This window comes from Jaculus jaculus, chromosome 4, assembly GCF_020740685.1.
Source record: "Jaculus jaculus isolate mJacJac1 chromosome 4, mJacJac1.mat.Y.cur, whole genome shotgun sequence".
In the NCBI taxonomy this organism is placed as follows: domain Eukaryota; kingdom Metazoa; phylum Chordata; class Mammalia; order Rodentia; family Dipodidae; genus Jaculus; species Jaculus jaculus.
The window spans coordinates 99,554,579-99,580,012 of NC_059105.1; the positions used below are offsets into that span (position 1 = coordinate 99,554,579).

The 25,434-nt window shown below is 35.9% G+C and overlaps 1 protein-coding gene across 1 annotated transcript in view; it reads left to right on the forward strand.

Moving 5' to 3' along the window:
- The window catches only part of Lrp1b (LDL receptor related protein 1B), a 2,087,209-nt gene that overhangs the window by 377,312 nt on the left and 1,684,463 nt on the right, over positions 1-25,434 (forward strand). The window contains exon 2 of the mRNA XM_045147485.1: positions 3,690-3,812. Coding sequence (XP_045003420.1) covers positions 3,690-3,812 — 123 coding nt within the window. The remainder of the gene's footprint in view (positions 1-3,689; positions 3,813-25,434) is intronic.

The following is a 25,434-nucleotide window of genomic DNA, read 5'->3' on the forward strand; positions in this document are numbered from 1 at the left end:
TAGAAGTCACCCAATCCAGAACAGTTTGTGGGGAAAAAAAAAAATGGTTTATTTTGGCTTACATACTAGAGGGGTAGCTCCATCATGACAGGGGAAAATGATGACATGAGCAGAGGGTAGACAACAACAGCAGGAAAGTGTGCCCAACATTGGCAAGGGGAAGCTGTTTATGACACCCATGAGCTGCCCCAACATATACCACCTCCAGGAGGTGTTAATTCCCAAATCTACATCAGGTGAGAACCTGACATTCAGAACACCTAACTTTAGGGGGACACCACTAACAAACCACCACGCATAGCCTCTGTGAAATATTCCCTGGTGATCATACTTAAAACTGCATTTCATCACAAATTTCCACCTCTTATTTTTTTGTTTTTATTTTCTCTACAGGTTTTAACGTCAAATATACAATACAATAAACTGACTTTTCAGTTTTGTTCTGTTTTTCCACACTATGGTAGGATATTTTTCCCCAACTCCTATAATAAATCTAGATGTGGAGATGGAATTGTTTTCTGAGATAAAGGTTATTATAAAAGGTGATTACTTTTTTCAGTATACTCCCTATGAAAGGCAGGGTATAGGCATGTGTACATGTCTTATATCCCAACCTATGTTTCTTATGTTCGTTGTGAGATACCATCTAATCAACATCTATATTAAATTGATATAAGTTGAAGGATGAAATCATAATTCCTAATCATTATATAGATTCACAGTGTGAAAACTAGTAAACAACTAATTGTCAACTGATTAAAATATGAATAATTAAAGAAATAAGAAGAATCACTAGTGCAGTTGGAAATAGAGCATTTCAGAGACAGTAGAGGCAGTGGCCATGTTGCTTATCAATGAATTTGGTTATGGTGAAAACATTCTGTCTATGACTGGAAGACAAGACAAGCATTTAAGATAGAAACAATCAATATTGTGTCTTTGGGTGGAGATTCTAGCAAGTGTCCAAAGAAGAGCTAAAGTCTTTCCAGTCCTGCACATGCCTTCCCTTTTCAAGCCATGTCTGCCACCTTCTATGACTTTCCATATATCACCTAGCTACAGTCAATCTGCCCTTTCTTATACTGCTACTAGGTGCAAATGCAGGCATACTTCCCCAACGGTGTATCTCCAGACGGGCAAATCCCAGTGAAAAATGAGTGTCAAGAAGCCAAAACCATGTCTCTTCCAAGATTGTCCATTCCCACAACCAAAGCTTCTCAAGAGAATTACTTTAAAGAAATTTCATGGAAGTAATTTGAAAAAAAAAAAACTGTTATGATGAATATGTACAAAAATTATTTGGGGCTGGAGAGATGGCTTAGCGGTTAAGCGCTTGCCTGTGAAGCCTAAGGACCCCGGTTCGAGGCTCGGTTCCCCAGGTCCCACATTAGCCAGATGCACAAGGGGGCGCACGCGTCTGGAGTTCGTTTGCAGAGCTGGAAGCCCTGGCGCGCCCATTCTCTATCTCTCCCTCTATCTGTCTTTCTCTCTGTGTCTGTTGCTCTCAAATAAAAAAATAAATAATTAAAAAAAATTATTTGGATACATGTATACATCCATGTTTCAAGATTATTTAGCTAAAGAGATGGTAATCTACTACATAACAGGCAATATAAGAGTCAGAATTGGTTGTTAAATATTGCAAAATCTTATCAATTTAATACAGTTTAGGAGACATTAAGCAAGAGAACACCTGTCGTCTCAAGATGAAAAATAAAATACAGAATAGCTGCAGACCTAATCCTCATCTGTTCTGTAATTTATGGTATAGACATGGTTTATACCGTTTGGACACACACTTTTCTGTACTCTTAGAAGATAATTTGTTATTATTAATTATTATTGTTTTACTATTATTTAAATTACTTAGTGATCAATTATGTTTCTTTTTATGTGGATGCAAACTGCTTTGAATTTCATCCTGTGATTTTTCTCTACAATCACTCAAAAATATATATGATTTCCTCAAGAAAATATAAGCCTGAAGTCTTTCCTTTAACATGAGGACATACTTAAAATATACATCTTTATTGTATGATTAAAACACAAGTAATAATAATTGGCTACTTGAATTTCAATAGAATTATTCTCAAATGCATGGCAATAATTAAACTGTAAATAGTTTTATTCATTTACTCTTTGCCTGGAATGTCTGGTCCTCAAATTATCTAAGACCTTCCAGTATTTAAAAAAAAAAAAAAACTGCTGAAATCTCCAAACTGGGGTGTATGTGTGTGTGTTTGTTGTTGTTGCTGTTGTTGTTATGGATGAAACTGAGGTCTAGGTAGATGCCATAGTTTGGCTTTACTGCAAGTTGTATATTCTGAGCCGTGTGTGTGTGTGTGTGTGTGTGTGTGTGTGTGTGCATATAATCAGATTTTTGCTCATCATTCTCCATAGACATCCCTTTCAGCATTTGTTCTTTGATCTGTGTACCCATGCAGACAAAAACTAACTTTTGCATCTGTAATTCTATAGCATCAGGCTCAGGATCTAAAAAAATAATAATGGTGGTAATGACTTTGGTGTTAATGGTAAATTTATGGAAAAATATAACATGGTAAGATAAAATAATATTAACTTCCAAGAACTAGTGACTTTTTGAAAATGGAAAAAAGTTGATATTTTCTGATTTTTGTAGATTATGTATTTGTGTTGATATGTGCTTGTAATAAATTTAAAAAATGATGTTGCTGGGGACAGGGGTTATCATAGATTGAACAGGAGGTACAAGGTGCATTATTAAATTTAAGATAGTGTTGAGTGGAAGATGCATTATTATCTTGTGCATTTCTAGCAAGTAAATTTAACTATGAGATTAAAAGGATGTTATTTCTAATACATCTTCATATCCACAGGCCATCAATTATAGAAAATATTCCTATTTCATTCTTGATAAAACATAAAAAATAATTATTTCTCTTCAAATGGGCCCACAGGTTATGAGTAAATATATTGTGACAAATAAATCTCCACATTGCTATACTAGAACTTGAGGAGGGTCTGCCAATCAAAATATTCTGAAATATTGCCAAGAGAGTTACAGATTTTTAGACACAACTAACTCCAGAAACTCATGTGAATGGAGACAAAGCAAGTCTTGTGGATGTTTGATGCACAGAAGTCAGGGTATAGAGAGGATGACAATTCTGTAGTACAGACATCCAATACATGTAGCTCAATTCCCTTGTATAAGTAAGGAGGTAAAGATCTGAACACTCTGTTCATGTAGGCTCAGTGCTCTGTTTCAGTACAGAGATTAAGAACTGAATACTCAGATATGAAGGTTAATTACAATATTTAACTCAAGACTGAGTTTTGAGTTTCTTGGAGCCATAAAGAAGCTCAAATTTCTATAGTTAGATTCAACATTCTACCAAGCTCGCTTGCTACATCATCTAAATGCTATATTTGATATGGCAAAGCCTATTGTCATAAACAAGTCTTAACCATTCCCAAAGCAGATTATGTGTGAGCCTGTAATAAAGTCAAGTCCATCATTACTTTGAGTTAGAGATAACTAACTTAAATTAAAAAAAATTATCGGGTTTAGCTTTGCTATTGAACAAAACCTGTGGGTCACATTTGCGCACTGTTTGTGTGATGCTTTCTCATATTTCATGTGTTTTCTGTGTTTGTATTCATGCTCAAGTCATTCATATTTTATTTCAAAACATTTTCATTTTCAGATCAGCAGTTGTGTGATCCTGGTGAATTTCTTTGCCACGACCAGGTGACTTGTGTCTCCCAGAGCTGGCTCTGCGATGGGGACCCTGACTGTCCTGACGATTCTGATGAAGCCTTAGAGACTTGTGAGTAGAAAAGTTCCCTTGCCATTGGAATTTGCCTTTTACAGGAAAGAAATGTCAGTTACTTTCACGGATGACTGCAGCTCTGACTGATATGTTTTGTTTTGTGTTTTGTTTTTCAAAACAGCCTCAGAAACATGAAACCTTCTGTTTGTTTTCATTAAGATGATTGTGTGAGTGAGAGGGTGAAGTGCAGTTTGAATTAAAGTATACAGGGAAAAAAATGCCAGGTTAATAGTTTCTATGTGATTGTGGTAATGTTGAAAACTAATTTTAAAAACATACAACATGGTAATAAAAGGGACTTTTTCCCCTTTGTCTTTCAAATTTGATATAAAAGAACATATAGAAATAGCACTAAAGTATCTGAACCAGAGGTCTCATGTTACTTCTATCACAAACAGATCTTTATACATATCTTCCTTTCAACCTAATTCAGAAACTTAATCTGCCTATGCAGAAGGAACCTTAACCTTTACAATGTCAGATTCAAGTGTCCTGGTACAAGTAAACTCTGATTCCAGGGTTGGAACTGTGGTGTGCCCACACTGAGGGTTTGCCTCCACTGAAAACATAGTTATAACTAATTATAAGCAATAGAGTGAACACAGCTCAATGTACACATCACTAATGCTCACTTGTTTATTGGAGTAGGAACAACCTACTAAATTTTGATATTGACAATCCTTGCCTTTCTAGAATTAGTTTGTGCTACTCATAGAATAACATATGTCAATATATTAATATTATTGCAAAGGTGACCCCATAGTTTTGTAAAGTCAACATCAACAAAAAAATCCATCATCCTTATTGCTTGATATTGAAGAAATAACAAGTACGGTTTTTATTCTCTATGCTTATCTACTTGTTTACTACTTTTACAGACAGAGCTAATAGATGTTTTGATTAAAATTTTTGCCATTACATGCAGAGGAAATGCTTATTAATATTCTTCATACCTCCTATCCTTTTAAAAAAGTTTTTTAGCATTGGTGAACTTGAATATTTTCTTTCACTACTTGTTTCTTTGAACAAATCTTCCACAGGAAAAGCTTGCCTTAATTTAATAAATATCTAGGTTATACAAATTTTACATCTAATTCTGAAAATCTTCATGAAGCTAGCATAAACCAGATTTTGTGGAAGATTCCTTTAAAGAAAAGAGAAATTAAAGGGAAAATTTTTCATGAATAATTTTGAAAATTTACACAAGATTATTCGGCCATAGAAGGAATCAAGTGTCCATACATTTCACAACACAGATGAGCCTAAAGACAAAGTGCTAAGGGGAACAGACCTCAAAAAATGACAAGTTTTATGATACCATTCATATGAAATATCCTACACAGATAAATCTATAGTGACAACAGTACAGAGTACTATTTAGGAAAGGAATGACAATTGACTATTAATGTGTATGAGTTCTTTTGGAAGCATGGAGTAAGTGGTTTATAATCAGATTGTGATGATTATACAGCTCTGAATATATGTTAAAACTTGGAATAAGATATTCACAAGATTCATTATATGGTACATAAATTACATCTTAATAAATTTGAATATAAATGGATATAACTTTAATGTTGTATGTATGTGTATATATGTTTTGTGTGTATATTAAAGTCATGTGAAAATTAAACAATAGAAAATGATTTTCCATGTACTATATCAGCAGTAGGGTCATATTTTCATAAAATACAATTTTTAAGCTTTAGTCCTACTCTATTCAAGTACCATATAGGTCCTCCCTGTTCATTCGTGACAAGTTAGAACTGCCAAGGTGATATTCAAGGCAAAGTCAAATTGTTCAGTGTTCTTTGTAGTAAAGACTTGCATTTTTCCCCTAATCCCCTTAATAATTTGATAATGTGACAAAGGCCACAGACCTGACCTATCCTTGGGGAATTCATACACAGAAAGGACAGGATTAAAGAAAAGTGCCATGAAACTTTTTGCAAAGCACAGCAGAGAAGCTAAAGGAATGGGCACAGGACACATTTAGGCAAGAATTCTCTTTGTGCTAGTAAGTAAAAAGAAAGGTGACGAAAGAGGTCAGCCTTGATAGGTTTATGTTCTAGTGGAGCCTAAGAATCTATGAAGTCAAAGTGGTCACCTTATTGATGGTAGAAATGTAACTGTTCAATCTAAATAGATCTTGAATATTTAGATTTATTTCGACCTAACCTATTACATGTAGATGATCTGTGTTAGTGCCATTAAAATGTGAACAAGCACCCAAATGTGAGAAATCAAACATTTCCAACTGAAGTTTCTCAATTCAGATCTTCTCAATTACCATGTACTTTAACCATAATGATTTGTGATACTCATATTCATTTATCACTGATCTCTACAAAATAATTGCACAATTGTTTACTATATGAATGTGTCCAATCAGTGTGAAAGACCAAGATTATAAATAGAAAATCTTGAAGATTATTTCATAGAAAGTGTAATTGTTTGCTCAGTATATGAACCAAAGCTTATTATCATTTTTGATTTGAAGTCAAAGCTTGTTGCATTTACAAAATATTAGCTGGCATCAGATGATGTACTCTATTTACTTTTTTTGAATCTAGCCTTCAAAATGAGAGAAAAAATAGTCCAGCATAAATAGTCCAGCATGAAATATATTATGACATCATGAATGTGACAGGATTCTAACAGGAGATAAATATTATTGTGGATGAGGAAGAGATTTCCTTGCAAAACAGTGATGACTGAAATGCTTCTTAAAATAAGCTCACACACATGAAAAAAAAATCTTGGAAATCAATTAAAACGGAATTATTAAGGGAGCTGGAGGTTTAATTAGCCCTTGCTTTCTTCTTCTCTTGTGTTTCTTTGGGAATAACTCACAGTATGCATCAGCAGGAATTAGATTTAATTACCAATAGTACACACAGAAAAAAATGAGTGCTGCTTGATTTGCTAAAATAAGAAAATGAAAAATTTTAATAATGTATAGTCATACCATTGATGTGAAAAATAGTATTCAGCCAGAGAGATGAATTTCTTTACTTGTACGTATTATTTAAAATATTATTGCAAGGGCTGGAGAGTTGTCTCCATGATTAAAGATGCTTGCTTGAAATAGGATTTCAAGTGTCTAACAATTAACAAAGTATATAGGACCTATGAATCAATGAGATAAAATTCAGGAAAATCCTCCCTTTTATTATTCAATAATTTCAACACACTAATGTGAGTGATGTAATATGCAACCAGAATAAAAGTAAATAGAGAAAATAGTTATTTTTAACATGGAAGACTGATGTTACCCATTACAAGTAGTTTTGAAAGGCACTTTTATTCTGAAGTATTCATAATTTAGTTCCTCCTAGTATTATTCTGGTGAATGTTTAATGGTTCTTCCTTTTCAACCTACAACTCCAGCTGGTGAATGCCACATCCTAGGAATCTGATGTATTATACTTTAACCTTGCTTCTTCCTCTCTGAGTCAGAGGAGGACTAGCCATACCACTTGTCCTTTGTCCTTTGTCCTTCCCTAAACACCGCTTCACAAGCACACTCCTTTGGAAATTCATTTAGAGATCTTTGATGATAGATCATATTTTGTACATTATGACATTTTGTTCAACAAAGGGATGAGTAACATGGTTTTGTGGGAGTATAAATATGAAATCTGGAGAGCTATGATAATTTATGCCTGGACCTTACTTCATCTTGTTTTTCTGTAGAGCTAAAAAATCCTTTCTTTTTTTTTTTTTTTTTGTTGTTGTTTGTTTTTTACTTACCCAATAGTCAATGTTTGACTTTCACAAGCTCACAAGATTCCCATTTCATATTATCTTTTGTTTTTGGTTGATTTTATAAATCATATCACAGGTTGTAATCTACATAATAAAGGTCAGGTTTGGCTAGCATGTTGGAGTATAATTGCTGACCCATTGTGGATCTGTAATTGTGGAGGCAGGTCTGTGTGTCCAGGTACTGCAGTGCCATGAAGAATTTCAGTCCTATGTTTGGATTTTGCTACAAATAGGACCATGCTGTCTTCACTACTCCTTGTGCCAGTCTGGGACAAAATGGTTCAATCTACAGAATCCATTCTGCCATATTTTTGCATAACCCTTTTACTGGTTATAATTGCATCTGACTACATGTTATAAACCTTTATCATAAACAAAGGGGGTCTACTTTTATCATGTAAGGAAACTAACAGAAGTAGACAATTCAGAATTGATGTGACCATTTCAGAATAATACCAGATATCATGTACTATAGTATAATTAGTTGTCAGTTTTATAGCCACTGGATGGCTATCCCACCTTCTTCAGAGGATAGGTAATTCAATTTCAGGCATAAAGAAGGGAAAGCACAACAGGGAAGAGAAAAGCATAGTTGAGCCCCACTTTCTGCTATGAAAACACATTTCATGGAAGTTGAACAATAGATTCCTGCTTAAATCTCAAATGCCAGAATGAATTACACGGAGCAGCAATATTGAATATCTCCAACAAAGTACATTTCAGTATAAAATGTGAGACAATGTAAGTAAATAAATAAGGGCAACAAATATAACCATAGCCATTGGGTATTGTGTACCACAGTGTCCCTTTATTCTCATCCTCCTTTTACTCCCCTGCATGTATTCACTGTGCATGATAAGAGTGTGTGGATCATAACTACTGTGCTATAAAGCTCAGTTAACTATCCTTGAATATTCTTGCACTCAATTAACCCTGTCCCTGCCAGTAACTTCCCTAAAATAGTACCTATTAAATAACATGAGCTCTTTTCAATGCCATATCCCAACTGCTTTGTAGAATCTCTGCCACTCTTGGTAGATATTTTCTTGTGTTTACTCAAACCCACATTGAAAATCAGCTTTACTCTGCAATAATATATCTAGAAAGAGGCATGGTTTTAATTTAATTGGTTATTGACATATATACATTAGAAAAAAAATGGTGTAAAGATTATTTAGAGGCAAGGAACATTTTCTAGTTACTGTTCCAAAAGAAGTATGCTGACTAATTGCCTAGAACTAAGGACAGTAAATTTTTGTTTTGTTTTGTTTTTACGAGGCAGAGTATCACTCTAGCCCAGACTGACCTGGAATTCACTATGTGGTCTCAGGGTGGCCTTGAACTCATGGTGATGGGTGATCCTCCTATCTCTGCCTCCTGAGTGCTAGGATTAAAAGCATGTACCACCTAACTAAACAGTATGTTGTGAGTACATTATTGAAAAATATCAATTAATGTTTTAAAAAATGACACATTGAGTCTATAAACCTTTGTATCCTTCCAAGTAGAGTAGACTGATTAGTTCAAGAAAAGTTTGAATTTTCTTGAAATTGCCCTTCTTTGTTTGAAATGTTGAGGTAAAGAAAAGTTCAGTTCTTAAGAAGACCCCTCAGGTCATTTAATCTAAAATACGATGTTCTTTGAAAATCATGGAGTGCCATCCTCATTGGGTTGTGTCATACAGGCTTTAGGAGTGACGAATGTGGAAAAGCATAACAAGTCTCCTGGGTAATAGGAAAGAAGTATTTATGAAAAATAAAACTTACTCCAAATCATTAGGATAGATATGACTCAGCATGAAGTGACCATTGCTTCTGTTGTGTTTCTATTATTAGGGGATTTTAAACTTTGTTTGGATAGTCAGATGTTAATGAACTTCATATATTCAAACAAAACTTTGCCCTAAGACATAAGGTAAAAATCTTTTCTTATAATTTTCTTCTAATCTTTTATTTCTAACACAGGTCAGAGAATTAAAATGGGATTCAGGTGGGAGGTTATTAGCAAACAGATTTGCCCTTTAAAACATATAGAGTAGAATAAGGCACTAGAATTAAATGGATGGCAGTATGGCCCTGGTTTCTAAGTAATAATGATTTAGAGGTCACTTTGCGATGAAGCAACAATATATGTGCATATCAGAGGTAAGCTTTTTGTTATGTTGAGAAACTGAAATGTTCTTACAGATTAAAGACAGGGCATATGAGACCCAGGAGGACAGTTTATGCCTCCTTTGGTCCTTTTGGTTTGTTCATTTTATTCTGAAGCTCCTCTCCTTAGCATTGGAGAAGCCAAAATCACTGATCCCACTTTAATAACAATAAAAAGACACATATTAAAGAGTTGATATGAGAGGCAATGGGAAGGTGAGAAAGTATCATTGTGAGTTAAAGGTGCCTGTCTAATATTGGTTCATTTCCCTAGTCCAGGGGGACAAGGAAAAGGTGACATTTCTCCTCAGGCTGTACCACTGTGTGCTAACATGGTCTCTGAAAAATCTGCAAATTTTAGAAAGTATGATTGCAGTCAGAGGTGACAGCGTGAGTGACCTAAAGCTTATATACTTAGAGCGAGCTCAGCAATGACAAATATGTTCACCTTCCTACTCAGGAAATCATCACTCTTTGGGTCTCTTATCTAAGATTGTTTGTGACAGAATACAGAAAGATAGCTACCTGCAGCCAGAATAGAAAACTGTGGGGATGAAAATTCCCCAATGGTTTGAAGTAAAGGGTTGAAATGAAACACATGCTTTCTAAAAACACTGCTGGTAAATCTCCTTGGCTTAAGGGATGATATACTGTAAACACCCTCTCTGGCAGGGCTCTGAAGGGACAAAGCTGAAACTGAGCAAGGAGTCTTCCGGGAAACTATCAAATCCATGATTTACCCACAACTAATCTAGAATTTGGTATTGGGGATGAAGGCTTCTTACCTTTCATGGGTTAGCACATTTCTTCCCGGAGGACATTTTATTCTTTACTGTCAGGGTATAAAATTTACATTTGACTTTCACTCAGAAGTGTTATGACGTATTTTGCTAAACGAGGCAGTAAAGGATGGTGTATGTTAAGAGCTTATTTTTAATGGCTACCCGTTCTCTCTCCTTTCCCCAGGTCTTCCATTACCTGACCCTGAAAGCATAATATAAACTCTACTCAATGTCTCATCAGTGGAGCAATGAGTATGACGATCCTGATAATTAATATTACCATGTTCAACTTTTAAAAGTTGACTTTGGAATGAGTGTGTTTTTCCCACAATCTTTGCAACATTAGCTTTTCTGATTTGGGGGTTGGCAGAAGTTTTCATGAGGAAGAAAAGATCATGTAAAAGATAGGCAAAATTAGGATTTAGTTGTGAAGGCATCAATTGATGAATATAGGTGTATTTTTTTTTGGGGGGGGGGTTTATAGGAACCTAACCGACAAAATGAATATATGTACCAAAAAGCATTTATTAGATTGGCCCACACAATGCGGGCTTAGTTGTGTAGTTCAACAATAGCTATGTGTATGTTGGAAAGGCTAAGGGGAACTCAGTAGCTACTCAGTGCATTGAGCTTCCTGCTTCAGCATGCCCAGTCTGGTGCTAAAGGCCTGGGGAATTCCTGGAGAGCAACTGATCTTCAGTCCACATTGGAAGGCTAAAGACCATGTAGTAATGGATGGCAACATCAGGCTAGATGCACTCACCAGTATGGAGCAAAGGCAGGCAGACAGGCAAAAACACTGTTTTCTTTCCTCCTCCTCCTCCTCCTCCTCCTCCTCCTTCTTCTCCTCTTCCTCTTCCTCTTCTTCTTCTTTTCTGGAACCTTTTAAAGATGTTGGCTTCCATCAAAAAGGGTGCCTCTTTTTTTAGAGAATATTTTCTCCTCTGTTAACCCTTCCTGGAAATGCTCTCACAGACTTGCCAAAGAAGCATATTTCTTACTTGATGTCTGATCCAAGTAAATTGACGAGAGATGAACTAATAGAGTAGATTGTAGCATTGCTTTCTGCTCACAATTCATAGGATTTCCACCTACTTTCCTTTTCTTTTTTTTTTTCCATTCCATTCTTGGTTTTTCCTCCCACTTTCTCTCCTTCTTCTTTCCTTCCTTCTTTCCTTCCTTCCTTTTTCCTTCCTCCCTCCCTCCTTCCCTCCCTCCCTCCCTCCCTTCCTCCCTTCCAGGAAGGATTTATTGGAATGGAAATATCTGTCTAAATGACTCCTGGGCATTATTGAGGTACTGGATACAAGAAGGGAGAACTGTTCAGATGGCACAAACTTCACTGGGTTCTCAGGAGCAAAGGGAAAAGCAAACATTTTCTAGCATCTCTGATTGAATAGCCAACATAAGTTAATTCTCCATATAAAAATACTCATTTAATGATTCAGGCAAATTTAAACCCATCAAGCAAGAATTGTAAGAATTGCACTTGCTCCTGTTTGATGGATAGTTTGAACTGATCCCATTAAATATCAGTTCATCACTTAACTAATTTTTGAGAAAAAAATGGCCTTGTATCATAGTCTTTAGGACACAGAAAAAAAGCACAGAGATAGTGCTTGTTATGGATTAATATCTGAAGGGTTACATTAATTAAAATAGTTGTCCAGACTTCTGTTAGGTTCATAGTGTTACCCAATGGGGACTAAATTATATCCCCACAAAATTCATGTGTGGAGCCTTAACTCCTGTCATCTAAGAATACAATTATATGTAGAGACAGGATAATTAGAGATATAATTAAGTCAAATTGAGGTGTCAGAGTTTTTCCTACTCTAATTTGACTGTAATGTTTATGAGAAGAGGAAGTTTAGATGTACTAAGTTTTACCAGGAGTGCTTTTCCACAGGAAGAAAACACACTCATGACATTCTGACGTGGGCTCTTTTTATCTATATTAGATTACTATAATTTTTACTATTTTAAACTTTTTATTGACAACTTCCATAATTATAGACAATACACCATGATAATTTCCTGTTCTCCTCCACTTTCCCCTTCCATATCCACCCTCCATCATATCCCTACCCCTTTAAATTATTCTCTCTTTTATTTTGATGTCATCTTTTTTTCCTCCTATTATGACGGTCTTGTGTAGGTAGTACCAGGTACTATGAAATCATGACTATCCATGCCATTTTTTTGTTTGGAAGATTGCATTATAAGCAGTCCTACGCTTCCTTTGGCTCTTATGTTCTTTATGCCACTTCTTCTGCAATGGACCCTGAGCCTTGGAAGGTGTGATAGATGTCTCAGTCTTGAACATTCATTCCTATGTCATTTTTTCTCAGCACGATGGTTCCTTTTGAGTCATCTCAGTATCCACTGTCATCTAAAAAGAGAAGTTAATTGATAATTGGCTTAAGCAATATACTGTATGTAATTTGAAATTAAAAAGAAATTCCCTTGTTCACATGTTACTTTGGGAATTTTTTTATATTTTCCTTCTAAATGTGTATATGTGTGTATTTGTGTCTGTGTGTGTCTGTGTCTGTGTGTGTATTACACAATCCAGTATTTGAAATAAATAACACATTATACATTTTTAGTTCAACAGTGAAGAAAATTTTCATGCTCAGCTCAATTTATTATTACATATTTTCTTTTATAAAGCTGGAAACTTTTCAATCATTGGCTCTTTTTAGAAGGCACTTGTGAGCCATATCTCATATCACATGTCTTCCATTGAGTGAGGTCTAAACCTGTGCTAGACCACTTTTCATTTCATTTGTCCTGACTAAATGGTATCCTTACCATGTAGAAGATATCCTTCCTTTACCACAAGGGAGAGGTATTTCAGTAAATAAACACATATAATTATGAATTTGAAAATGTTAGGGTCCTCGAGTATGGAGTCTCACATTAAAGTGAGACCCTAACTTAAAAATAATAATAATAAGTAAATAAATACTAAAGTAGAAATGATGGTTCATTCAGTAAGCTGCCTGCTATGCAAACAAGAAGATATGAATCCAGATTTTCAGTACCCACATAAAATATGTATATGAAGCTATGTGTCTGTAATACCAGTCCTGGGAAGTGGAAGCAAGAAACTCTCTGGGATTTATTGATTATCTAGTTTGCCTGAACTGATAAGCCTCACGTTCAGTGAGAGACTCTGTCTGGAAGAATAGAAATTGAGAAAGACACCAACATTGATATCATATGAGATTCATATGCATGTGCACCCACACATATATGAATATACACATATATTTCACAGATACATCCAGATGCAAAATAATAACAATAATAATCCTTCTGTTAAGTATGAATTATTTTAAAATTATATTCTTCTATGATTATGCTTTGTGAAGTGATGTGATCACTTAGATATGTCACTTAGATATGTACCTTGGTGTGACCAGATAAATCTAATATAGGAAGTTTTTCAGTAATGACATTCTTGGCCTTTAGGAACTATATGAACCTATTTTTTTTTTAATTTGATTTATTAGTTTTCTTTTCATCAAATACAGCCAGTTTGGTACCATTATTTAGGCTCATCTATGATATACCCCCTCCCATTAGACCCTCCTTGTTGATGTAAATGGGTCATGCACTGAGGGGTTAGTCCCCAGTTATTGGTATGCTAAATGTCTCTGCAAATCATGACCCACCATGTGACTCTCTCCTACCAAATCAGAGAGCCAGAGCCTCAGATGCCCCAACACCTCAGCACTGAAGCAGACCAAAAATGAACCCAACATGGCTCAGGGAAATTTTGTGGAAGAGGGGGCGGAAAGAATTTCAGAGTTATATGAACCTATTTATTGTGTTACCCTTCCAACAAAAATGTGTGAAAGAATAGTAATTGTGTTCATATCAGTATTACTCATGGAACACATTGTTGTTTGAAAGCAGATGGTGTATCAGAAAGATGAGTATATAATTATCTCTTTTAAAGGCAAAGTTGTGATTTAAAACCAGCATTTTATTGACTGCCTGCACAATTTATACGAAATTATTTTAAACAGCAAAAATATAATTGATTATGAAAAGATGGAGAAGTTATGTTGTTTACAATCTGGAATCTATAACCACTAAATAAAGGTTTATCTTGCAGTGACCAACTGTGAAGCTAATCAAAACAAAATTTAGTCTAATAAGATAGCTAGTATTTTATAAAAATAATATTTTAAATAAAACATCTATAGTTCAAGGGAATTAGATAGTCTTTGCCAAATGTCTGAAAAAGATTTAATAATTATTAATGGATTTATATTAAAAAAGAGCATCACCATTAATAAGTAATATTCTTTTTAAAATTAATATTGATTAATGTTTAGAACAATAAATTTTAGATTTTCATGAGCTATTTCTTTCTCCTTTACTTCAATACCATGATATAATCATATCCATATTTTGCTAAGTGAAATTCCATGACATTATTTGATTTTTGTGTGTGTGTGTCCCAACATTAACCATAGTCTTTATTAGCATGTTGTCGAATGGGTCATGTGAAATAAAAATGGAATATAGTTTTTTTTGTTTTTTTGAGGTAGGGTCTCACTCTAGCCCAGGCTGACTTCGAATTCACTATGTAGTCTTAGGGTGGACTTGATCTCAAAGCATTCCTCCTACTTCTGCCTCCCAAGTGCTGGGATTAAAGGCATGTTCCACCACACCTGGCAGAATATAGAATTTTATAAGAAGTGGGATAAATACTTATGCTTTTAACTTCTCAGAATATTCTATTTAAAAAAATATATTAGATTGTGAAACAGGGAGAGAGAGAAAGAGTGAGAGAGAGAATATGGCATACTAGGGCCTACAGCCACTGCAAATGAACTCCAGACGCATGTGCCACCATGTGCATCTGGCTTACATGGGTCCTGTGAAATCAAACGTGGGTCCTTAGGCTTCTCAGGCAAGCACCTTAACAGCTAAACCATCTCTCCAGCCCCAGACTATTCTTTAAAATATTTTTATTATTGAAAACTTCCATAATTATAGGCAATAAATCATGATGATTCTCTCCTCCACCTCACTTTCCCCTTTACAACTCCTTTCTCTATTATAAGCAGTCAGATTCTCACTGCTGGTAAAAGTCACCCAACCAAGAGCAGCTTGTGGGATGAAATAGAATTATTGTGGCTTACAGGCTTGAGGGGGAGGCTCCATGATGACAGGGAAAAATGATGATATGAACAGAGTGTGGACATTACCTCCTGGCCAACATAAAGTAGACAATAGCAACAGGAGAGTGTGCAAACACTGCAAATGTACCCTGTGTATAATACCCATAAGCCCACCCCAAATGCTACACTGCCTTCAGGAGGTGTGAATTCCCAAGTGTCCATCAGCTGGTGACCTAGAATTAAGAACTCCTAAGTTCATGGAGGATGCCTGACTCAAAGCACCACACCCTCTCAATCAATCTCTCTTTTATTTTGATGTTATCGTCTTTTTCTCATATTATACTGGTCTTCTGTTTGTAGAGCCAGGCCTTGTGAGGTCTTAAATATCCAGGCTATTTTGTGTCAGGAATATTGCATTGTAAGGAGTCCTACCCTTCCTTTGGCTCTTAAATTCTTTCTGCCACCTCTTCCACAATGGACCTTGAGGCTCGGAAGGTGTGATAGAGATGTTTCAGTGCTGAGCACTCTTCTGCCACTACTCAGCACAATAGTGCCTTTGAAGTCATCCCAGAATGACCTTTATGGCAGTATTAGGAACCTTATTAGCCAGTAGGAAAGTGAACTAGCCACTATTAACATTAGCCACAAAAGAGAGCTATCTCAGTCTATTAATATTAGCTGCTGTACTGCTACCATGGGCATGTCTTCAATTACACTCAAAGGTTAAAAATCAAAACCTGCCTCTTTGTTTATTTTTTACAATGACTTAAAATTGTTCCTAATAAAACTTAACACAAGATAAATTCAGAATACAGAGTTTCACCCCTATAGCATTGGCCATCTATACTTTCCTTTTAGGAAAAGAAATATGGTCTAATACATTATTATTTATTTATTTATATATTTTATTTAGGTTTTTCAAGATAGGGTTTCACTCTAGGCTGGGCTGACCTGGAATTCACTATGGCCTCAAAGTCATGGTTAATTCTCCAACCTCTGCCTCCCAAGTGCTGGGATTAAAGGGTGCGCCACTGCATCTGGATTTTACTATTTCTTTTTAAAATCTTTTATGTGTTGTAGGGTATACAGGCTCTTTTGCTAATGCAAATGAATGCTCATCCATCTGTATATCTAGGGAGTTGCTGGAGAACCCACTCTAGCAGACTTTGCTAGCAAGTGGCTTTAACCTATGTTAAACCTCAATAACCACATTTTATTTCAACAATCACAAAGACTATCAAGAGTGGAGAACTGATATCATATGGCCCTGTCTCAATATTTATGTTCTGTTCTTATCTCATTCCTTCTTTTCTGTTAATTAATTTTTAAAATATTTATTTATTTAGAAAGATAGATAAAGAGTGAATAAGTGTTCCAGGGCCTCCAGCCACTGCAAACGAATTCCAGACGTATACCACCTTGTGCATATGGCTTATGTGGGTAATGGGGAATGAAACCTCAGTCCTTAGACTTCCCAGCAAGGGCCTTAAAGGCTAAGCCATCTCTCAATCCCTTAATTATATTTTAGTGTAGGTTGCAGTATGACCTATTCTCCCAGGCCTCCTTTTCCTGAGGTCCTCTTCAGCAGGGTTATTGGTGTTCACTATGGGAGTAATTAGGGACTCTGGCCATGGGAGAAACAAAGGCTGTGTGTCACTTTTGTGTATGTGTATAGTTCTTGTCTGTCTGGTGGATGGTGTGGGGTACAGGGTCTCCTGCTTATTGGTGCATTGGTGACTTTGTCACTCAGTAGTGCAGATAGCACTTGCTAGCACCTGGGGGTTTGCTTGATGAGGACATTTTTGTTATTATTATTAGTTATGTACACAATGTGTATACAGCCATGCTGGTACCATCCTTAGCCTTCCCCCTCTCCCTCTGCAGGGACCCTCCATGTTGGGGAATATGGGTCATGCATTGTGGGGTAAGGCATCAGTCATGGGTAAAAGGCAATGTCTCTGTGCATAATGTCTCAACATGTGGCTCTATCAATCTTTCTGAACCCCCCCTCTGCAAATTTCTCTGAGCCATGTTGGGTTCATTTTACATCTACTTCAGTAATGAGGTCTTGGGAGCCTCTGTGTCTCTGGATATCTGCTTTGGTAAGAGTTAAGTGTTCTCTGTGTCTCTCTCCTTCACCCTTGTGCTGGTACCAGGTTAACCAAGAATGTGTTTTCTATTCAGTTCCCACCTTGTCCCTTGGTATTCTCTCTTCTCATTCTCAGTTGTTATAGCCTAGCTTATTACCTGAACAATATATTGTATGGATTATTTCCATACCAGTTTTTTCAAAATAATCAAGATGTATTCTGATCAGGAAAATGGAAATTGTGAGTAGCTAGATTTTCTAAAACCTTGGGGTTTAGCATCATTGTCTTGGAAAATCACACTTCGAATGGAACATATTTGGAGAACTTTATGAGAAAGCAATAGATAAGTCAAGTTCTTATCTTTAGTATTCCTTTTGACTCACTGGGCTCTGTATGCACTAGAGAAAATGATCAGAAGGCAGGAATGATGATCATTAACTAGCTGGATGACTCTTTGTAAGGGGACATAACCATTCTGAATTTTAAATGTTTACAGTATTTTCAAAGATTGTGATGGGAAAGAGATAGAGAATACAGGAATATAAAGGCCTCTTTGCCACTTCAAATGAGCACAAGAAGCATGTACCACTTTGCACAGCAGGCTTTAGTGGGTACTAAGGAATCTAGCCCAGGACCTTAAGTGTCTCACACTAGTGCCTTCATCTACTGAACCATCTTCTGAGGTGTGTGTGTGGGGGGGGGGGGGGATCATGTAATTTTGAAAGCTCTACAGGAAAGGAAAGGACTGCTTGCAAGCTGTCTGGTCTACTTTGGATGTAGAGATTTTTGTCAGGTTGGCCCTTCTGTGGGTCCTTTCCTATTGGTTCCCATGCTACACTGTTCACTGTTCTGAAACACCCATGGAGTAAAAGCTTTCTACCTTCAGCGTCAACTTGGAAGTTTTCTTCCTGCTAATATGCCAAGCTGAAATGAGGATGGAGGAGCAACCATACATCTCAGGCTTATGACTGGTTAGTTATTGTTTGGTTGACACAAAGAAAAGATTTTTATTTTAAATTTGCTTTTGCATACCATTGACCATGCTGAAAGAACTAAGAAAAAAGGTTTACAATTTATGCAATATTTTCAAATAGGTGCCCAGGCCGTGTATGATAATGCATCATAGGCCAATATAAATAGACACAAATAAAATTGGAAAATAAGTTTTCAATGTTGTTACATCTATTGTATTTGTATGTCAGCATTCACAAAGACAAGTCAATAGTAACTTTTTATGTATCTATCCGGCTATTATTTAGTGACTATTTCTAAGTTGCTGCTATATTTAAGAATGTATTTCTCTCATTTTTATTTTTTTAAGTAAGTTTTCACTTCTGACATTGGTTTTGTCATTAACAAGAATGTTTCAGAATCACTTCATGACAAATTATATTCTATGTATGTGTAAGAGAGAGAGAGAGAGAGAGAGAGAGAGAGAGAGAGAGAGAGAGAGAGAGAGGGAGAGAGAGGTTGTGGAGGTGAGAAGACAACTTTCAATGATGGTCCTGGCCTTCCTCATTGTTTTGGAGGTGGGGTCTTCTTTTCTACTGTGTTCACCTGATGAGCAGCCCATGAGCTTCTAATTCTTCTTTCCCTGCCTCCCATCTCACTAAGATACACTGAGATTATATAGATACATGCTATCCTGCATAGCTTTTACATGTGTTCTGGGGAGCCAAACTCAGGGTCTTCATGCTTATGGCAAACATTTTATCTGCTGAGAAATCACCCTGGATCCCAAGTTATATTTTTGAAAAAAATAAAAATATGCTGGCTGGAGATATGGTTTAGCAGATAAGGCACTTGCTGGCAAAGCTAAAGGACCCAGGTTTGATTCCCCAGGACCCACATAAACCATATGCACAAGGTGGCACATGCATCTGGAGTTCATTTGCAGTGGCTAGAGCCCCTGACATGCCCATTCTATCTCTCTCTCATGAAAATATATAAATAAAAATACAACAGGTTGTTTTAAAAAAGGCGAAAATGGGCAATTAAAGATTATGCTTTTGGAGAGATGGCTTAGCAATTAAGTGCTTGCCAGTGAAGCCTGAGGACCCCGGTTCGAGGCTCGATTCCCCAGGACCCACCATTAGCCAGATGCACAAGGGGACGCACGCATCTGAATTTCGTCTACAGTGGCTGGAGGCTCTGGTGCAAATGCATTCTCTCTCTCTCTCTCTCTCTCTCTCTCTCTCTCTCTCTCTCTCTCTCTCTCTCTGTGTGTGTGTGTGTGTGTGTGTGTGTGTGTGTGTGTGTATGTGTGTGTGTGTGTGTGCCTCTTTCTCTGTCTGTCGCTCTCAAATAAGTAAATAAAAATAAACCAAAAAAAATTTTAGAAAAAATATTATGCTTTTATCAGACAACTTTATTAACCACTTGATCCCAGTGACAAGGTTTTGGAAAATTTACTTACATATTCAATATTTGTCAATTTATCCATTCTTCACACCTTTACATCTCATTATAACACACATAAAATCATTATCCTTAGCTTTTCCAGGAACCATTATTATACAATGAATAAAGCATAGAATGCTTTGTTACCAAGGAACTTGTTATCATGCACTGTAAAACAGTATTTTTTATCAGTATGAAAAGCAACTATGAAGAAGAATGTAATATGGTTCTGCTTGAGTCTCAGCTTCCAAACATATATGTAATCAAGGAATTTTTTTCACTTTCTAGTAGTGATCCCATTATTTAAACCCGATAGGCTCCTGACAACTGGAATGTTCTAGCTGAGTGGGAGCAGGGCCTCTGTTTGTTTGCTACCTACTCAGCTTCCAGCCCATAGCAGGCCCTGGGGAGACATCCTGAATTCCCAGGATGCATTAAAACACAGCTTGAAACCACTGCTCTGAAGCAAAGCTGGGATCAGAAGCATGATATACAGTATAATTAATTCTTTGGGGAAATTAAAAAAACTTAAAAATAAAATCAATGAATATGCATTGTAGCTTTAATTCTATTCATTAACAGGATACATTTATTTTAATTAAATAACACGAGGTCTACTAAAATGTTTTCCTGGTAATTTTTCATGATAAAACATACATGAAGATAAATGCAAGGTGTATCACCAGAGACAAACTCCACATCAATAACGAAGAAGTAATGATTCCAACTAAGTCTGTCCAAGCTATTAACACCTAAAAAATGAATCCAAAGAAGCAGTAGGAAGACATTGTTAATGCAGAAAACTATACACTTAAACTGTTTCTTTATTCCTAACTTGAATTCTTTAATGAATCTTAGCCATTCAGCTTCAAGGACTATGGTGTGCTTGAAGCGATAATGTAGCAGCATATCCATCCATGCTGATTAAGCTGTTAATAAAAGGGAAAAATGAAGGACGTTTGAAACCCTTTTCACTTATTCCCAGGCGAATGTGCCTTATTGCAGTAAATCAGAAGGGGTATAAAGTTTTGAAAATATTTAAACAATATCAGGTGACTTAATTCCATAATCAGCACAGGTTTTCTTGGACCTCTTCACCTTGTCAATACCGCACCATGAGCTATTCTTGCCTTCTCTCCTCTTGCTTTTGTTTAGAAATAGACTATGAATACCTCTCTACAGCCCAAACACTCGCTTTCCATTCTGCACCACTCACAAAGGAAGTGAGTGTGTTTCTTATTAATCCAAGGCATAATTTGATCAGATCAGCTTGCTTTCTTGAGCCTGTCTTACAATTACTGACCTGGATATCAATTATGTAGTAATTAAAAGGACAGAATCACTTCTGCTCTTATCCTTCTGGATGAGTGGAGCCACTAGGTATTCTGACAATTATTATTATTATTACTATTGTTTTTAACAGCTGAGGTTTAGTGAGCTCTCACCATATGCCAATAGTATATGAAGTGAGCTGCTGGATTGTTTATCTTGAAGCAATAGAATTGCAAACATTAAAAGTGACACAGTTAATGCATGGAAAGATGGCTGAGTGCCTAAAGTGTTTCCATATAAACATGAAGGCATGAGTTTTGATCCCTGACATCCAGACTGCTAGGCAAGACTGTAGAATGTATGATCACAGCACCATGGAAATAGAGACAGGAAGTACCTAGGCTTTACTGGCTAGCTAATCTAGGCAAATTTATTTCTGATTTAGCAACAGACTGTGTCAAAAAATAATGTGGAGAGAGACTGGAAGAACCTCTACCCTTCCATGTTGATCTCAGCCTACACACACACACAGAAGCGCATGCATGCACACCCATACACATATATGTGAACAAACATAAAAGGGTCCAAATTACAGCACCAGGCACATTGGCCTATAAAATATTTCTTTTTATCTACATTTATTTCACTTAAAATAATTTTATTTATTTATTTATTAGAGACAAGGGGAGAGAGAGAGAGAGAGAGAGAGAGAGAGAGAGAGAGAGAGAGGAGAGAAAATGGGTGCACCAGGGCCTCTAGCCATAGCAAATGAAGTCCAGATGCATGTGCCACCATGTGCATGTGGCTTACGTGGAACCTAGATAATTGAACCTTGGTCTTTAAGCTTCACAGTCATGTACCTTAACTGCTAAGCCATCTCTCCAGCCCTATATACCCTTATTTCAATGGTGCGTATTAATTATTTCTTAAGAATAGGATTAGGAGCCACCACTTCAGGATGTGAAGTTATAGGTTACTCTATTATTTTACTTGTTTTAATTTTTATTAATTTATTTAAGAAAGGAAAATAGAATGAGAAAAATAGGAATGCAAGGGCTACTACTTTGTTTTAATAATCCCAGTCAGTTGTTATTATATAATGAATATAAGCCATCAACAATTTCTGATTTGAAAAAAACATTATCTACTTTATTTCTGATTTAGCAACAGACTGTGTCAAAAACTCTAGCAGCAGATTCTAGAGACTCTAGCAGCAACAAGTAACAGATTGTGTCTGAGAACTTTCAGGTTATCAATCCTCAATCTACACTAACGGTATGTGCTGATGGTCAGATTTCAGCACGTCCAGGTTTCCATGAACTGACTTCTGACCGTGTGTAGTTCAAATCCTGGCTTTCCATGAAAAATAGAAAGAAGCTAGTTTTATCCTTCAAGGGTGAGTATGTAGCAGGGCTCATGAGATACATCTCATGTATTCTTATTCAGAATTTGTATGCTAAAAGTTTATTTGTCTCAGAAATGAGACACTTCTGACCAGGTATGCATAACTGTTGCCCTCAAGTTCACATTCCTGGTAGAAGTCACCCAACCAAGAGCAGCTTGTGGGAAAAAGAGGTTTATTTTGGCTTGCAGACTTGAGGGGAAGCTCCACAATGGCAGGTGGACAACAGCAACAGGAGACTGTGCCAAACACTGGCATGGGGAAACTGGCTATAACACTCATAAGGCCGTCCCCAACAATACACTGCCTTCAGGAGGCTTAAATTTCCAATTGCCATCGGGTGGGGAACCTAACATCTAGAACACCTGAGTTTATAGGGGGACACCTGAATCAAACCACCACAAAAACTAACCAGACAATAGGTCTGGGATAAGCATACATTTAAGAAAGCATTATAGTCTTTCAAACATATTTAAGAGTACTCTATGAACATATTATGATAGAAAGGATTATAATATTATATTTAAGTAAGAATTCTTAAAAAAGAATAGACATGTGGAGACCAAATATTGAAGAAAAATGTTTTTATTTTTATTGAAAGTCAGAAGTTTGTGATCTATACATTTAAAATGCTACCTGTAGGTATATCATGAGAAAGAACAATAGTTATTCTGGGCTCAAGTTAATTGAGTTATAATTTACATATGGTAAAAACCCATGCAGTAGTGTACAAATTTTAAAAATCTATCACCTTATGAAACATTGTCACTCAAATAATATAATAAATTAATGTATATTTTTGTATACCAGTTGCTCGGTTTTATTTTACGGTATAGCATAGATTATTTATGACTACATCTGCTGTATAACTTTATGAACACATGTTGTGTGTGTGTGTGTGCATGTGTGTGTGTGTAGCAGTAGTAGTAGTGGTAGGACATATAAGTAAACCCTAGGAAAAATACAAGGTAATACCTAAAAGCAGTTATAGTTCCATATTTAAAATTTTTATTGTGTCTCAAAATAATACTAGGTATGACTATAAATATTTTTTTTCATTTTTTCTTCCATAAAAACAGCAGAAGCACACATAACGTTTTGACACACCAGAAAGGGATATTATAACCTAGTATTAGTTTGGAAGTTCTCTGTTTTCCTGTTTTTTTGTGTGTGTATGTGTATTTTGTTTATGTTTTAGCTAGGTGTTGAACTTGGAGCTTAATATAAGTACTTTGCTAATGAACTATACCCCAAGCCCAGTTCTTTATTTCAGAAAAAAAAATATTTTTATAGTTATTAGTTAATTTAAGTTTAAAATTGAAAAGAAAAATAAAAGATAGAATTGTAATGACTACTTTTTAAGCTACTTTCTTTCTCCTTCTATGTGAATATAATTTGGTGATTATATATGTAAAACATAACAGCATACATTTTAGCATATGGTTTACATTTTTATTTATTTATTTTCAAGCAGAGAAAGAGATAGAAGGAAGAGAGGTACACAGAGAGAACAGGCACACCAGGGCCTCAGGCTGCTGCAAATGAACTCCAGATGCATGTGTCACTTTGTGTGTCAGGCTTTATGTGGCAACTGGGAAATCAAACTCCAGTTATTAGGCTTTGCAGACAAGTTCCTTAACTGCTAAGCTGTCTCTTCAGCCACATTTTAGAATATTATTTGCCAGTTAGAAAACAAATCCTAGCTATTCCTTCCCCTTTGATCATTCCCAAACATTACTGTACTGCTTAATTTATATAATTCATAAATTATATTAATTTTACATATTCATATATATACAATATATATACATATATATGTTTAAATTTCAATCCCTTGTGAACTATATCCTGAACATTTCACATAAACCTCTGTTTGACTTTGATGCCACCTTAATATTCTTTATCTCTCATTGGAATTTCCTAATTTCTCGTTGTGATTCAGACTTTAATATGGATACACACAATATATTATGATCAAAGTACATGAAGATGAGATTCCCTATTCATTCATGTGGAACTTTTATTGGCTCTATTACCAAAAACAAACATTATGGTAATGATGGCATATGGTCCTTAATTCTATCAGCTTGAAGAATAAAATGAACTTCAAGATAAGATACCAATTAAATTTATGCTGTATCTTACCTACATAAAACTAAAGGACTTAGATATGAAAAAGTACATTTTTCTTACCTTAGACTAATCTTGTCATCAATGGGATTAATTGTTCATACATTTTACTAGCTTGTATAATTCCTCTGCCTATCTTCTAGGGAATTGTTAATTACAAGCCATATTTTGACACATGGAAGGAATCACATAATGTCTTTTTATATTTCCCTTTCTATAGCCAATAAATGACCATGAAGGTAAATGTTAAAGCTGGCTTCCTGCCCTGAACAATCATCACACCTTTCTCATGGGTAATCATAGACATGTTAGCCAGGTTGTATAACTACTAGGTGCTGTGACAGATGAACTCTGATCTTAGTAGCTTAGTTACTTTTTGCTGACATGAAGTCAAATGCCCCTCGGGGGGAGCTTCTCCATCTGATGACTTCTGTTCACATCTTAACACACTTCCAAGGTTATCAGTGCATTGAAGAAAGGCATA